Source organism: Ylistrum balloti, unplaced genomic scaffold (genome assembly GCF_031769215.1).
Source record: "Ylistrum balloti isolate Yb309-2 unplaced genomic scaffold, AGI_CSIRO_Ybal_v1 Utg370574, whole genome shotgun sequence".
Classification (NCBI taxonomy): domain Eukaryota; kingdom Metazoa; phylum Mollusca; class Bivalvia; order Pectinida; family Pectinidae; genus Ylistrum; species Ylistrum balloti.
Genome location: NW_026782359.1, coordinates 182,058 through 200,050, shown reverse-complemented (window position 1 = coordinate 200,050; position 17,993 = coordinate 182,058). Strand labels below are relative to the sequence as shown.

The 17,993-nt window shown below is 32.8% G+C and overlaps 1 protein-coding gene across 1 annotated transcript; it reads right to left on the bottom strand.

Moving 5' to 3' along the window:
- Positions 1–859: 859 nt before the first annotated feature.
- Positions 860–17,273, bottom strand: LOC132556498 (ectonucleoside triphosphate diphosphohydrolase 7-like). Its single transcript, XM_060220906.1, has 10 exons — positions 17,124–17,273; positions 8,452–8,849; positions 7,805–7,955; positions 7,378–7,541; positions 6,537–6,664; positions 5,790–6,004; positions 4,831–5,158; positions 4,486–4,568; positions 3,909–4,070; positions 860–3,551 (listed from the first exon to the last, which is right to left on the bottom strand). The coding sequence occupies exons 1-10, from the start codon at positions 17,129–17,131 to the stop codon at positions 3,317–3,319; spliced, it is 1,872 nt and encodes a 623-aa protein (XP_060076889.1). The 5' UTR covers positions 17,132–17,273; the 3' UTR covers positions 860–3,316.
- Between the last annotated feature and the right edge of the window lie 720 nt (positions 17,274–17,993).

Sequence of the window (17,993 nt, the reverse complement as noted above, 5' to 3'; positions counted from 1 at the left end):
AAACCCAAGACTGACAATGGGAATCTCTGTATTCCTATATCAAAAAGATGAAAATAAAGGTGGCCAATTTCAGTTTTAATTTGTGAAGTAATTCAAAATATTCGGTTGACAAGATTTTCTTAAAACACTGAATGATAGACCACACTAAGAATTATACAACAGAAATATCCTAAGATATTGTCATTTATAGAAATATCATATAGAAAATTTACCATACTAACATTAACACATTGAAAGCACTGGGACTTTATATAATACTGAACAAGTTCATGGGTTTGTGAAAAACAAACAGGATTTCCCTTCATACAGGTAAGCTGAGTTGGAAAAGTCATATATTACAAGTGAAAAACGATTATAAGAGGAATGTAAAATAATTGGAGACTGTCATTGTCAATGAAGGCTGTCACTGTTCACATCTGAAAAATCTGCATTGATTGAAATGTTACCAACCCAAGTTAAAAATAGTCTTTGTGTAATGGCAGAGACAGCTAAGAGTTATCAAAATACAATGAAATACAGACTTTGTACATAAATCACTTTCTGTGATGACTGTACCTTGTCTACATAATGTACGAACATCTCAACAGAACACCATAAACTTATTCAGGCCATAGTTAGATATACATGTATACCACAAAAAGTTTGAAAAATCCCACAATGACGTTAAGTCAGTTATAGATATCTAATACAATTTTTGCATAATTTTATAATATAAAAAGATAAAGTTCAAACCCTTTGACTATATATACACATACATTCAAATGTGATATGAATCTTCATTATCATAATATAATGTATTTCAACAACTAACTTAAATACGTAAATTACGTAAATATCAAAAATCATTACACATCTATATGAAAATGATATAAGTATAGCAACATAAAAAACACTTAAAGGAACATCACCAAGTAACAATGTTAATCCATTGTGTTTTAATGTAAATACAGTGTATCTGTAGGATATATACACATATACAGTGTATCTGTAGGATATATACACATATACAGTGTATCTGTAGGATATATACACACATACAGTGTATCTGTAGGATATATAGACACATACAGTGTATCTGTAGGATATATACAGTGTATCTGTAGGACATATACACACATACAGTGTATCTGTAGGACATATACAGTGTATCTGTAGGACATATACACATATACAGTGTATCTGTAGGATATATACACATATACAGTGTATCTGTAGGATATATGCACATATACAGTGTATCTGTAGGATATATGCACATATACAGTGTATCTGTAAGATATATACACATATACAGTGTATCTGTAGGATATATACACATATACAGTGTATCTGTAGGATATATACACACATACAGTGTATCTGTAGGATATATGCACATATACAGTATCTGTAGGATATATACACACATAGAGTGTAACTGTAGGATATATAGACACATACAGTGTATCTGTAGGATATATAGACACATACAGTGTATCTGTAGGATATATACACACATACAGTGTATCTGTAGGATATATAGACACATACAGTGTATTTGTAGGATATATACACATATACAGTGTATCTGTAGGATATATACACACATACAGTGTATCTGTAGGATATATACACACATACAGTGTATCTGTAGGACATATACAGTGTATCTGTAGGACATATACACATATACAGTGTATCTGTAGGATATGCTGATATATAAAGATACAGTGACATTATTTGCCTTTTATATGTAGGATATACTGGCATTATATGCCTATGTTATTAAAATACATCACAAACACATGATGTAAACCACTTAATCTATATAGTTTCTATTGAAGAAGTCACTAAAGATGTTATCTTTTTCCATTGGAGAACTTTGGTTGAGTTAAGGAAACATTTGAGACTTATAAAAAATTTCTTTGACTCTTGCGCTGTTTTTCAAAAGAAATGAAATATACAAAAATATATGAATTACAAGAAAACACTATGAAAACTTTGAAGCCATTTTCTCACTACTGTTGAAATAAAGAACTTAAAAAGCAAACGATTTTCTCAGAGATTCAAACTGTTGCTAGCAGAAGAAATGCCAATGAAAGGCTATCCACATGGTTGGTTATTGTGAATTCTGCCACCCCACCCATGTCACAATGCATATAATATCATTATGTTGTGACCTCACCATAGACACCTAGAGAACCTTCGGTCAATCAGCGCTAGATCCTATTACAACTGTTTTTAAATAAAAAATGTCTGATATAGGTGTTATTACTCTGAAAAGGGGCTAGAGTAGTTGTGAGATAACATAATCTATGGAAAAACTCAATGTAATTCTTTATGACAACTTTTGTTTTCCTCGGATAACAAAATCAATTAACTTTAAAAAATAGATTGATAAATGATAAACCAGTATTTTGAAATATCAAACATGTCAGTAGCACCTGTCAAATAATTCTATATAATCAATATACTGGTACCCAGTTGTTTTCATAATTTCACTAAAGTGATCATTCATAATGATATCTCCTTCCCCATAAATACAATCTTACTACACAGTTCAGGATACTCATTACAGATGTCAGTTCAAATGGAGTGTTGTCAATGTTTAATTCATCTTGCTTTCACTTTACATTTTACTTACACAGATAATTTAATTCTGTCTCATCAAAACTCTAATTGCTAACTGTAGGACGACAAAAGTACAAAGTTTTTTATCATCTCTCTACAAATAAAAAAAATATACACCCTGATACAGTCATCATCCTCATCACAGATCGTTTACATCAGGTTTCAAAAATACATGATTTCTTAAATGAATACAGATAATTGTTCCGAGATGGATTTTTCATGTGTTTACAAAATTTAGTGTTTTTTAGACAGGTTATCCTGTATGGTGATCAGAAATTGAAAATGGTTTAGCGGGTTCATGACTATGTAATGCTGGTCTAGGTATTCCCCAGTTAATTGTACAATTAATAGTTTCTCATATTTAGTTGATAACAAAAACATTGTTAGTTTTTCTGTGATAGTGTTATGCTTACATATATCATATGATTACAATTACAAGATTAAATGTTATGACAACATTTGAGCTATTATTCTGTGGTAGGCCAAAATGTACCTGAAATGTATTACAGTGTTCATGGAAGTTTTGTGTCATATTTTCTCAGTTAACTATGTCCTATGTTATTGTAAGATTGAGGTTTTTAAACACCATTATCGGAGTTTCTGATAGTCAACAATACTGGTAACCAGATTTACACTGTTATCAAGAGTTTCTGATAGTCAAGCATACTGGTAACCAGTTTTTCAATATCATCGGAGTTCCTGACAGTCAAGCATACTGATAACCAGAATGATCCTCATCATTGTTGAAGAAGGGAAGTGATGGCACTTTCTTCAGATCTTTTCTTGTAGGAAACAGTCGAAACTGAAGGCGGTGCATGTATAACAGGATTGCCATCACCACAACCACAATACATAAAATTATCACATAGCTGTTGTAAAGCGACCAGGAATTCTTTACACTGGACAACTGTGCATGCTGAGTTTCAAATTTTTCTATATCCCTGAAAAGATATAATTTTTGTAGCACATGATTAATGCTTATTTTGATTAACATTGATTAAAATTGTCAAATATGTGTTATTTCTAAATAGAAATATGAGTATTTCTGCACTGTACCTGAAGCCTACCTAGGTACAGGACAATACTGAAAATGTGTACTTTTCTATGGTTGTTTTTCTGCGAAAAAAAACCCAATGTCCCACTTACTGCAAACAAAACAGTCAGGTGATGAAAATAACTAGCTTTATCCCATAGTGAGAAGGAAACCCACTGAAAACTGTAAAGTCTAGTAACACTCTCTGTTTCTTGATTCTAAATACAGCAAATTTCCTTGACCGTAAAGAAGCAGATGGTCTCACCTGAGTGGTAGGTACCGAGTACGATGAATGAGGGCTCCTAGCGTCCACTGGATATCCCTATTGTTTATAAGGTTAACAGAACGGAGTTGGTGGTAGGTCACTGGAAACTTGAGGCCATGGTGGAGAACAGTAGTCATCCATGCAGACTTGAAACACTCTGTCCTGCATAAATAAATAAATTAATAAATAAATGAAATAAATAAATAGAAAAAACATTTACATAGGAAAATAATAGTTACTGTCTCTAAACAGAAATTTGCCATACACTTGCACATGACACTGAAAATTGAAAAATTATCATTTGATCCTATGCAAGTGGAATTTAAATACCTTTCTAAACAGAAAATAGGTTACCTTATCTACCATATCTACTTAGTCACAACACAAATACTTACAGAATGTTTAAAGATAACAATTAGGATACAGATGTACAAGTACACTGATATTTCTTTCCCTCATCATAGGCCATGACAATCAGTGTCACATAAGATAACTGAAGCATATTCACATATTTTAAACACCTGAGGATAATTACTGTATCGATAGAAAGTTTCTGTTGTGATCTAAATGCTCTTACTTCATTCGTTGATCATCTGCATTAGGATACAATTTCTGTTCTACACGAGACTGGAGGGTCGTCCACTTTGTACTGCAAAATTTCTACAAGAAAACAGAGTATATAAATGAAAATGCTAAAATAGTGCAAAAGAAAATCTGTATCTATGTGTGTGATTTATATAGCATTTGATTGATGACAATTTTTCATTAATTTTTTTTTTCATTTCTTATGATAAAGATACAGGTTGTTTCATTCCTAATTACCGTTTACACCAGGAAACAAGCAATGGGGTTTTCCTGACCTGGAGACAAACTTGGAAACTGCGTATCATATGACAAATGTATTCTCTATTGGTCTATTTACCTGAGCCTCTTTTTGAAATTCTTCCTTGTCATACAGGCCTCCCTTACTGAATACATCCTGCATGGTGTACCAGAACTCTGAGAAGCCGTAAAACTCTGTCTTCTGGAAGGAAATCTCAGGCTGGTGAACCCCGTTCATAGAACAAACCTCCTGTTCACACGGGGCTGAGAGATTGAGGAGAGAATAGACAGCCTTCTGACATGCTAGGTAATCCCCTGTCCCATGGAAAAAATGGGTGTGTTCTTCGTCATCATCTTTTTCAAAGAGTAAGCCTGGGGGAAGGCAAGGGTCTGGTAGAACACGTTTACCATGGTGATGATTGAGGTGGCTGTAATTACAACGAACATTGTACCCATGATATTATCTAAAATTACATACATTTTATAGGAAATCTTGAATATTTTTGTAAAACCATAATTAAAGTTTACAGAAAAGAAGAAGTTTCCGAGAAATTAAACTTGAAGAAAAAATAGAACTAAAAGCAAATTTCCTGCAAATCTGTGAGAGATCCATGACATCCATTTAATGTACTTCTTACTTCTTTCATTGAGGACACAAATTATGATATGGCTGGATCTCTAGCCAATATACTTTAGGGTAATCGACTCAAACACGCACAAAGTTTGAAAAGACAAATGTATGAATATCAGCATGAACTATTGTAAGGGTAGGAAAACAAAACATTTATAATGCTCACTCTACAATGTGAGATGGGCATAAATGACATTACCAGAGGTTTTTCTGTATTCAAGTAGTATATATATCATACAAAATTCTGTCTTTCAAGTATATTTGTATATGGACTGTGATAGTATCTGCTCCTTCTTCTGACCAATCCTAGAGTCAGATGATGATCAATTTATCAGATTATATTAAATGTGTATTGAGTTGTTTGTGTTATAAATATCATGTACACAGTTTTTGTATCTGAGTTTCTATGTGACAGGTTCAAAGTTTACCTGTTTACAGTGGAGTTTTCAGCACTCTCTCCCCGCCTCTCTGTAACATTTGAGTGATCAGCGTTTGCTGTCAGCATCTGTTCATAGCGATCCCGTGCTTCATTAGCACCAAATCCCAAAAAGGTAGATACATACACTCTGTATGTGTGATCAAAATCATTTTGCTGACAGCCGAGGTTGAATTCGACAAGTCTGTGTGCAGGAATTGTAGCAGACTGAAGTGAAAACAATAAATAACATCAATGACTTGTTTATTTTTTCATTTCTTTGTCTAAGATGAATAATACACAATTTTTTCTTTCTCTTCCAATCAGTAATCTAAAGAAGATTTCAGAAGACGTTCCTGAAAGTCTTTGAAATGTGACTTTTTTCATTTTCATGGCAAGAGGAAAGTATCCAGATCCCGTAGGTATTCATTACTTTCAATGAGTGTACATGATGTCAAAGAATATTAAGAGCTTAACATGAAGGTTTTGTTGATGTGTTTGAGGTTGTTACATGGCATGATTTCAAGGAATTTCATGATTTTTCAGTGGAGTTAATTTTCAAATCTCCCATGGGGGATAAGGTAAGCAAAATTAACATAAAGTATCATAGAGATTTTTTATCAGTTGATTTTTTCCATTATCAGATTTTGAAATGAAACATATCTTTTGTTCTTGGATATTGATTATTTTGGAACTTCCTTTGTTGCTCTTTTGATCATTGAAAACAGTACATTTTAAAATGCTAGCAGTAATCACAAACCTTAGATGTGATTTCAAAGGCGATTTGCATAGAGCCTCCCCCCATATCTATCATTCCAACTGTCCGCCTGCGGATATGTGTCTTTTTGGCTGACTCTCCAGGAACCTCTACTGCCACCAGAGGGTGCTCTGAAATAAAAGAAATCTTATTAACATTACGAAGCATCTGAAGCAATATGCCATATAGCAGAATCACTTCACTACTCAAAAATTTTGCTATTTGGTATCAAAACCAAATTATCCAATGAAGGGTAGATCATCAAAAGATGTTACTAATTTCTTTCTAAACAATAATTTATTAGCTCAATATGTGTCATACAATATAATGGTGAAAACCGTGAAAGTCTGACATTGATGAAAAACAATGCAACTTGGTTGTATTGAGACTTTTGACAAGTTTTATACTGTTATCAACGTTCCTGACAGTCAAGAAGACAGGCAAACAGTTTTACACCGATATCAAGGGTCCCTGACATTTTAGAAAACACAGAATCAATATTTTATGTGTTTCTACAAGAAAAGTATTTTTGACAAGTATATTGTCATAAATATCACATTACACATATGCCAAAAAACATCTAGTGATAGTCTCTGTTGTGAAAAGTGTTATACAATTGTATTTAATTGTACCAGGTTGTCATCATAGATGAATATGATTTTAAAAATTGATAATACCTTTCAAAAAATATCAGGACTTAAAAAATTATCAAACAAATTTGATATTATATCAATGACATCGATGTTATACCTTCTCTGTACAAATTGTTACCTGAGAATAAGAAACGCTGTACTTGATCAGTAACAAAAATTGTAGATGGACACCAAGTGTTAGTGTTGATTACCTTCCTCGCCGTGGTCAAATTTTCTAAGTGCATAATTAACAGCAATCCAGGCATATACACCTTCCAGTTTTCCGCTTATAACCTCTAAATTGCTGTCTGATATTACAAATGGAAATTCTTCGGCAATGTCTGTCTTCAGATCATTAAATATGGCTTTCTGTGCTCTGTAAAAACAAACATCACCATTGATGTAACTCCTTGTTTGACCCTTTATAAAGCCTGAATTTCTAATGTGAGTGTGGTTAGCAATAACCTAGACAAACAAGCTGACTTAATTATCAAATATATATGTATAAGTTAATAAAATGTCTTTCTGTATCTGACATTAATTTTTCAAATTATGAAGACTCTTTTTCACTTGTGTGGTATTCACACGTTGTGTGGACAGAATGTTAAAAGTTTTTCTTTGATCTAAAAATTTACTTACTTTGGAGAGATCATGCGCATGCCAGCAGTGGCAAGAATAAAAAGTAATGTCTCTTTTTGTTGTTCTTTTGGGATATAGGAGGCTGCAAACTTCAACAATGGGCGGATATATTCATTTGCTTCTTCAGGCTTGTCTTCAAATTTATCCAATCCTGAATGATTAAATCAAGATAATGTCTTTAAACATGAACGCTCTCTATTTCAAAATTTTTTTTTAAGTTTAAAGTATGAGTGTTTAACAATTTTATTAACAGTGATGACCTTGACCTTGAAGCACTAAGGTTGTTGACTCTACTTAGTAATTCATAATGAAAGTATGTCCCTGAGGTAAAGCAATATATATTGGTTCATAATTGGATAGGAGAGAAAGAAAACAGAACACTCAATATGCTTCCTATAAAATTGCCTCCTGTGTTAAGACTAAGCAATTTGACATGTACATTTGTCACTTTTTAAATAAATAAAATTACATGTATCTAATCAAAATTTGAACTGAATATTTTCATTTACCTTCCATCTATTGATGTAATTAAACTTAGGAACTATTTCCAAATTACTAATATATTAGTTATAGATCTTTTTTAAAATACAATGATATCTATAAAAGATGGTAATGTCTCGGTCAATAGAAGTAAGATTGGTTCATACCAGGTGTGATTTTCTTGACCACAGGTTTCCCATCTTGCCCCATTAATTGTTGAATGTTTAGCAGATCTCTAGCATTTCCAGAGTGAGGAGGCCAAAAGTAAACATAGACACGACTTCCACTGCTGCCGCAGTCTATCACAATAGCATATCTCACATCTGGCCCCAAGACTGGACGTATGTCACCACCATATGTGGTGGCAGACCGTTGATGAAACCCATGTGTGTCCGTACTACTCTGATGTCCTGTAGAACCAACCATGTACACTTGGATAAAAGCAAACAGGAACACTCCCAAAAGAACAAAGGAAAGAATGGCTGCAGTGATCTGCCGTGCTGAGAAGCTGTGTTGAATCCTCCCCCATTGTGACGTTATAAAATTAGGCAGGTTGAGTGTAATTCTGAAAAACAATTGACCATACAACTGGTTTATATATAATTTATATATAATAATCTGACCTGACTGTCTGTTTAGATCTGTTTTTGTTAATTCTTTTCAGTTTTTGTTGAAAGTATTTTTCCATCATTCTCTCAGAATTAGAGAGGTGAATTGACCAACATACAACACATGACTGATATAAAAAAAATAATAACCCAGAGTATGTATCTACCATATTTATCCTCAAATGGCCACCTCCCCGACAGTTAAAGCTTCGTATTTACTTTTAGCTAATTATTACTCTATCATTAATGATTCTGCAAAAATGAAGAAAGGGTTTAATTGTGGATAAATAAGGTACAGTTTCAATATATGGACAAAGACTGGTAATTATGTTTTCTTCATTACCATAATATCAAGTCAAATGTAAGATTGTACTTAACTACTAAAACACATAATTTTAAGAGTACTTTGTAAATATTTTGGAATGAATTAAATGTACTACAGTGATTTGGTACACGGATATTCTTAAGATGATTCCATGTTGTATTTAGTAGCTATATCTCTGGAATATCCCATCACTACACCAGAGTCCAAGGGCTAAGTCAATCACATGAAGCTATAAATATATCAATAAGCCATATATTGTATTAATAAATTATGCACCAGTTGCAGTCTAAGAAAACAATGAGCTGCAGAAACATCTATCACAACTAAAAGCTATAGAACTGTCTATGTCAAGTATAAGCTGCAAAACCATCAATGACAATTATAAGCTGCAGAACCATCAATGACAAATATAAGCTGCAAAACCATCAATGACAATTATAAGCTGCAAAACCATCAATGACAAATATAAGCTGCAGAACCATCAATGACAAATATAAGCTGTAGAACCATCAATGACAAATATAAGCTGCAGAACCATCAATGACAAATATAAGCTGCAAAACCATCAATGACAAATATAAGCTGCAAAACCATCAATGACAAATAAAAGCTGTAGAACCATCAATGACAAATATAAGCTGCAGAACCATCAATGAAATCTATAAGCTGTAGAACCATCAATGACAAATATAAGCTGTAGAATCATCAATGACAAATATAAGCTGCAGAACCATCAATGACAAATATAAGCTGCAGAACCATCAATGACAAATATAAGCTGCAAAACCATCAATGACAAATATAAGCTGCAGAACCATCAATGACAAATATAAGCTGTAGAACCATCAATGATATCTATAAGCTGTAGAACCATCAATGACAAATAAAAGCTGTAGAACCATCAATGACAAATATAAGCTGCAGAACCATCAATGAAATCTATAAGCTGTAGAACCATCAATGACAAATATAAGCTGTAGAATCATCAATGACAAATATAAGCTGCAGAACCATCAATGACAAATATAAGCTGCAGAACCATCAATGACAAATATAAGCTGCAAAACCATCAATGACAAATATAAGCTGCAGAACCATCAATGACAAATATAAGCTGCAGAACCATCAATGACAAATATAAGCTGTAGAACCATCAATGAAATCTATAAGCTGCAGAACCATCAATGACAAATATAAGCTGCAGAACCATCAATGACAAATAAAAGCTGTAGAACCATCAATGACAAATAAAAGCTGTAGAACCATCAATGAAATCTATAAGCTGTAGAACCATCAATGACAAATATAAGCTGCAGAACCATCAATGACAAATATAAGCTGCAGAACCATCAATGAAATCTATAAGCTGTAGAACCATCAATGACAAATATAAGCTGCAGAACCATCAATGACAAATATAAGCTGTAGAACCATCAATGACAAATATAAGCTGTAGAACCATCAATGACAAATATAAGCTGCAGAACCATCAATGAAATATATAAGCTGTAGAACCATCAATGACAAATATAAGCTGCAGAACCATCAATGACAAATATAAGCTGCAGAACCATCAATGACAAATATAAGCTGCAGAACCATCAATGACAAATATAAGCTGTAGAACCATCAATGAAATCTATAAGCTGCAGAACCATCAATGACAAATATAAGCTGCAGAACCATCAATGACAAATAAAAGCTGTAGAACCATCAATGACAAATAAAAGTTGTAGAACCATCAATGAAATCTATAAGCTGTAGAACCATCAATGACAAATATAAGCTGCAGAACCATCAATGACAAATATAAGCTGTAGAACCATCAATGACAAATATAAGCTGTAGAACCATCAATGACAAATATAAGCTGTAGAACCATCAATGACAAATATAAGCTGTAGAACCATCAATGACAAATATAAGCTGCAGAACCATCAATGAAATATATAAGCTGTAGAACCATCAATGACAAATATAAGCTGCAGAACCATCAATGACAAATATAAGCTGCAGAACCATCAATAACATCTATAAGCTATAGAACTGTCTATGACAAGTATAAGCTGCAGAACCATCAATAACATCTATAAGCTATAGAACTGTCTATGACAAGTATAAGCTGCAGAACCATCAATAACATCTATAAGCTATAGAACTGTCTATGACAAGTATAAGCTGCAGAACCGTCAATGACAATTATAAGCTGCTGAGCCATATATGACAAGAATAAGATAAAGAATAGTCTTTGACAACTATGAACTGTAGAACCATATATGAAAACTATAAGTTGCAGAACTATCTATGACAACTAACTATCTATGATAACAATAAACTGTAGTATGCTGTATGACAACTGTAAGCTATAGAACTATCTATGACAACTGTAAGCTATAGAACTATCTATGACAACTGTAAGCTATAGAACCATCTATGACAACTGTAAGCTATAGAACTATCTATGACAACTGTAAGCTATAGAACCATCTATGACAACTGTAAGCTATAGAACCATCTATGACAACTGTAAGCTATAGAACCATCTATGACAACTGTAAGCTATAGAACCATCTATGACAACTGTAAGCTATAGAACTATCTATGACAACTGTAAGCTATAGAACTATCTATGACAACTGTAAGCTATAGAAGCTATAGAACCATCTATGACAACTGTAAGCTATAGAACCATCTATGACAACTGTAAGCTATAGAACCATCTATGACAACTGTAAGCTATAGAACCATCTATGACAACTGTAAGCTATAGAACCATCTATGACAACTGTAAGCTATAGAACCATCTATGACAACTGTAAGCTATAGAACCATCTATGACAACTGTAAGCTATAGAACCATCTATGACAACTGTAAGCTATAGAACCATCTATGACAACTGTAAGCTATAGAACCATCTATGACAACTGTAAGCTATAGAACCATCTATGACAACTGTAAGCTATAGAACTATCTATGACAACTGTAAGCTATAGAACTATCTATGACAACTGTAAGCTATAGAACCGTCTCTCCCAACTATGAACTGTAGAACCATCTATGCCACTTTGAACTGTAGAACCATATATGCCACTTTGAACTGTAGAACCATCTATGCCACTTTTAACTGTAGAACCATCTATTCCACTTTGAACTGTAGAACCATCTCTGCCACTTTGAACTGTAGAACCATCTATGCCACTTTGAACTGTAGAACCATCTATGCCACTTTGAACTGTAGAACCATCTATTCCACTTTGAACTGTAGAACCATCTATTCCACTTTGAACTTTAGAACCATCTATTCCACTTTGAACTTTAGAACCATCTCTGCCACTTTGAACTGTAGAACCATCTATTCCACTTTGAACTTTAGAACCATCTCTGCCACTTTGAACTGTAGAACCATCTATTCCACTTTGAACTGTAGAACCATCTCTGCCACTTTGAACTGTAGAACCATCTATTCCACTTTGAACTGTAGAACCATCTATTCCACTTTGAACTGTAGAACCATCTATGCCACTTTTAACTGTAGAACCATCTCTGCCACTTTGAACTGTAGAACCATCTATTCCACTTTGAACTGTAGAACCATCTATGCCACTCTGAACTGTAGAACCATCTATGCCACTTTGAACTTTAGAACCATTTATGCCACTTTGAACTGTAGAACCATCTATGCCACTTTGAACTGTAGAACCATCTATGCCACTTTTAACTGTAGAACCATCTATGTCACTTTTAACTGTAGAATTGTCTATGACATCTGCATGCTTCATCGTATTAAAGAGCATGAGATGTAAAATTAGTAGGTACATTACATTTTGTGAAATTGTTTGGAATATTAAGCATACATTGTTGCATAATCCATGGATCTGTTTGCTCCAAGGCAGTTTCATATTTTGAAAATAATTGACTTGAACAATATACCTAGAAACAATGGATGTGTAAAAATATCTTGCAGATGAAAATGAAGAACGCTTCTTCCATTGTTCCTTAAACCATGCAAGCTAGGAAATCTTATCACATACACAATAACTACTACTCCATCACATGCTTATAAACATAACCATTGTACTAAGACCTGAAGACCCAAAATTCTTATGTTTCTTGTTTATTTATAAAGCATTCATTAAAACTGAGAAGAGTGGAATTGCTGAAAGCACAATCCATGGATAACATTATAATTATGTACAATTTAATGTTTCTAATTTGACTTTTGCCTTCAATTTACTCTGTGATTATAACAGGGTGATAAACTATTAAATTGAATAAATAAGAAATAATTGAGAAACACAATTTTCTGTTGTACATATATATAATATTTACAGGTAAAAATTTAAAAGATCAAATCAGGTACTCATTGAAATTTTTTAAAATCGAATCCATTCTCCCTCAAAAAAAAAAAACAAAAAAGCAAAAAAAAAAAAAAAAAAAAAAAAAAAAACGGTAACAAAAGTTCTTGTAAAATTTAGCCTATAGTTATAGCCTTATTAGTTCTAGCATTGGGTGTGATAAATGATTATCATCAATACAATTTTGATACATGTATCAACATGCAGCTTTTAATTATGTAACTTTTGTAAGTAGTAGCAACCTCCCAGTAGCTGTACAATTAATACTTACATGCTTCTGAATTCATCTACTATATATAAGCTGGAAAAACAATGTAGTTACTTAGAATATAGATCTAGTACAATATACAAAAATCATGAGATTATAGAAGCATCAGACTGACATTTCAGAGACTGTTGGCCATGTTATTATTTTTTTTCATATCATTTGTCATGAAATTTACCAGTATACTAATTTGGGACACTGATATTAAAGGGTCAGATATTATTTAAATAATTGCAATTTTTCTTCTTAAATATTATAAATTATTCCAAAAATTATTCCTATCATGAGGTATTTAAGTAAAGAAAGGAGGAAGAAAATCTTGTTCTTGTACAGAGTTCATGAATTTCATAAATCCAAGGGAGATAATTATGCCTCAGATTAACTATTCATGATTAGGAGAATTATTTCAGCTACCCCATATCAACCAAATCACTATGATTCCTGTATCATTACCTATAATACAAAAATTGTAGTTAGGTACAAACAGTGTATACCATGACCAAGAAAGATAATGATAGTGCAATATTCTAAAACAAATCTACAATGTATTATTGCATACAATATTCTAAAACAAATGTACAATGTATTATTGCATACAATATTCTAAAACAAATGTACAATGTATTATTGTGCTTCCCATTTCAAGGACAAAGGTGGCAATACATTATATTTTTCCATGTGTCCAGGATTTATATATATTTATACAGCTCTAAATATCATGGTTAAAATATGCAAATTTTTGCTAAAATTCCATGGACAGCTGATTTAACTTAGCATTATTTTTACTATTTTTTCATATATCAATTTTTGTCCTCAAATAATTAAATTCATATATAATTCAGACATAAGTCAGATTGGAAAAAAATTCAGCACATACACCGTTTGCCAATTTGTGTTTGGATTCATTGCTGTTATTGGACTAAATCATTGAAATTATTAATTATCATGCACAATCTACATTGACTTTACATGTACCTAAAAATATACTGTTCATGAACTTTGAGAAGTAAACAAATTATTTTAACTTATAACATGCATGTTACATTGTATTTTAACAATAAACTTGAGAAGTGATAAGTAGAAAACAGCATGCATTTAATATCTGAACAAAAATTTATAAAGACAAAGGTAATAAGTAGGTATACAATGTATATTTATGTACTTATATTGCTTATCATATTACTTAGATTGCCTTTTGACAAATAAAACATTTCCATATTTTATATCAACAGATCTGGCACAATCCAGCACCACTGGCAATTTGTGTATAAAGCATAGGTAAGTAGGTATTTATCATATTGACCATCACATGTTTTTTGTGACATGGTCACGTGACATAAGTCATTGGATTTAGAGGGGTTGTGTTCAACTAGATAGTTACATGTGCATAATAATTCTCTAAAAACTTTTGAATTTATTATATCAGGACACAAGTTAAGAACTGTATTCTGGGCTGACTGAGTTTTAATGTCTACTGCAAAGTGATAACAGAAAGAAGTAAAAGACGTACAAACAAAATATGTATATGTAATGACAGTTGATGCAAAAAGATTTGTCTTTGGGATGAAATGTTGTAGTGTGAAACATCGATTAGGATACTAATTCAACACTCGAGGGCAAATAGTTGCATCCCATGCTACTACAAATGTCCCAAGATTAATTCATATCACCCCACTTCAAATTTCCATAATGCCCCATCATATATTTCCTTAAATCTATAATGCCCTTTTTTTCCTACAGACCTCTATGTGTAAATTCAAATTCTTTCATAAGTACTTTTTCATGTTCTATACCTTCTGTTGTATCCATAAAATAATCAAAATGCTGTTACATGTTATAAACATTCCGTTGTACATAGAAATTTATCAAAATGTTACATGTATATTATATACTGTTTAATCCCTGTTGTACTTAAAATGTATGGACACATTTGAAGATTTCTGTCTTAAGGTATCAAGGACAAGTAACTGTTGTAAGTTTTACATTATTTTTTGTTGATATCTATTGTTTTTATCTTTTTTAATCAAATAATTCTAACACCCATAATTTATTGATAGATATCCATCATAAAATACATGCAGTAAAAACAAAACAGATATAGATATCTGCATCCTGTACTGTTGAATGTAGCAAATTGTTGTGTATGTAATATTCAATGGTCAAATGATAGAAATATTACAGACAAAATGTATAACCTCTGTATAATATGTACACAACTTACAAGCTTGATTAACATGTTGTTATCTGAATGCAGGACAGCAAACAATGTTTATATGACAGAAATAGATTTTCTTGTCATTGACAACATAATAAAAATTACTAGTTAATAACTAGTTTCAAAAGCCATGACCTTAATGCAGATAACACATTCAAGAAGTAATATAGACGTGTATATATAAGCATCCTATGGAGGTAAAAAAACAGGTACTGGAGTATCTGCAAATCTGGCTATACCTATATTGGGAAAATGTAAAACACTGACATATTCTTGGTCATGATCATGGTGTGCACATCAAAAAAATGGACAACAAATCTAGTGAGTTGGTAAAACAAAAGATTTTTGAGTTGGTTGAATTTCGTTATTGCAATTTTTGGTACTTGCATCCCTTTATCCAAATGTTCTGATGGTTAGACATGAATATCCTTAGATCATCAAAAAAATACCTTGTATCTCACTTGCTTTCACCATGAAACTCACATCTATTTTGTGTTATAATTTTTTGCACAGAAACATGCTGAAAGTGCACGTGGCATGAATCTTCATCAAAGGGATGCTTTTCTGCAGATCACACAAGGCGTGAATGACACCAAATAGGATGGACTTGCCTTTGAATGAAGCAAATATGTTGAAAACGTTAACTTCACTGACTTCCATGTAATGTCAGTAATAATTATATAATTGTATACAGATACACAACTAGTATAATGATATTACACTTGAAATTTATATCTGATGCTATATAGTTTGGGTACAAAATATAAAATGTAGGGTGATACGGTGGTGAATTTGGGATGTAATGACCTGTAGATTGGGACAATATGAATCGAAGTCATCAGGTAATGACATGGGGGAAAACTTTTGGGGCGGAACTTCTGTGATTCCACTAGAGTACTTGTAATTAAGGAAGATACTAATTAATTTTACAGGATACAAATGTTTAAGACAAACAGTATGAATTTTATAACCATTGTCCAAAACATATATTTTAATTCAAAATAAGCGTGTTGGTGCATGCAACATTAAATCACCGTGTTCATGATCTTCGTCTTGTCATGTCTCCTTACCTGGCCATGGAAACTCGAGGTTCAGGTATCCACCAAGAACCTGTATGGAAAGGTTCTCCTGGACCACTCACAATGAATCATAGTTACATTTCAAGAGGTTTTGTGAAGCTGCAAACGTATTAAAGATATAAAGATCATCCATCTGTCATGGAAACGATAAAAAGCCGCCCGCTTCTACAGGAAGTAGACGTGTCGAGTAACGGAAGTGGAAACTGAATTATCTCCCCAATTCTTTTTAAGGCTGCTAGATCGTTGGTCACCTACTGCTGAATTTTTTCGCCCACTGTATTGAAGCGAAACGTTTACCATCAGATTATCACATTATTTGACATTACAAAAAATAAGAACTGAAATATCTATGCCAATGACTGCAACATCAAGTCATTAAGAATAACATTTCATCACATGATCTGACTGTTAAATAAATTCGCAATGTCTCTAATGTAACATTTGGCGGAGATGTCATATAATTATGTTGTCCCGCGTTAGTGTGTTTATGTCGTTGGAGAGCGGTCGGAAGGGACCAAGAAGGCTCAGCAAGAAAACGTAATGGTAATTGATTACTGAATGAACTGTAAAAAAATCATGATTGTTTCAATAATGTAATCATTGCTTGTGTTTATCTTCATTGAGGGATATATTGAAGGTGTTGTCTTGTACCCCGGGTCTAACACATGCAGTTTTACCCAGGGACGTCTCTACTCTCGTTAAGTACAGTACCAATGTGTAGAAGCCACGTGACAATAAAGCAAGGTACACACACAAATTCAAAATGGCGTCATCCACTTCGGGACAGTTTTGTTATTTTAATCAGGTACTCTGCTTCCTTTTTAATTAAAAACTGGCGCAAAGAAGACTAAAATGGCAGTA

Excerpts from the sequence above, each read along its gene's own strand:
- LOC132556498 (XM_060220906.1), bottom strand. Across the intron at positions 7,956-8,451 it reads GGTCAAGAAAATCACACCTG|GATTGGATAAATTTGAAGAC; the intron begins GTATGAACCAAT and ends TTAATCATTCAG. Across the intron at positions 7,542-7,804 it reads ATGCGCATGATCTCTCCAAA|AGCACAGAAAGCCATATTTA; the intron begins GTAAGTAAATTT and ends TTGTTTTTACAG.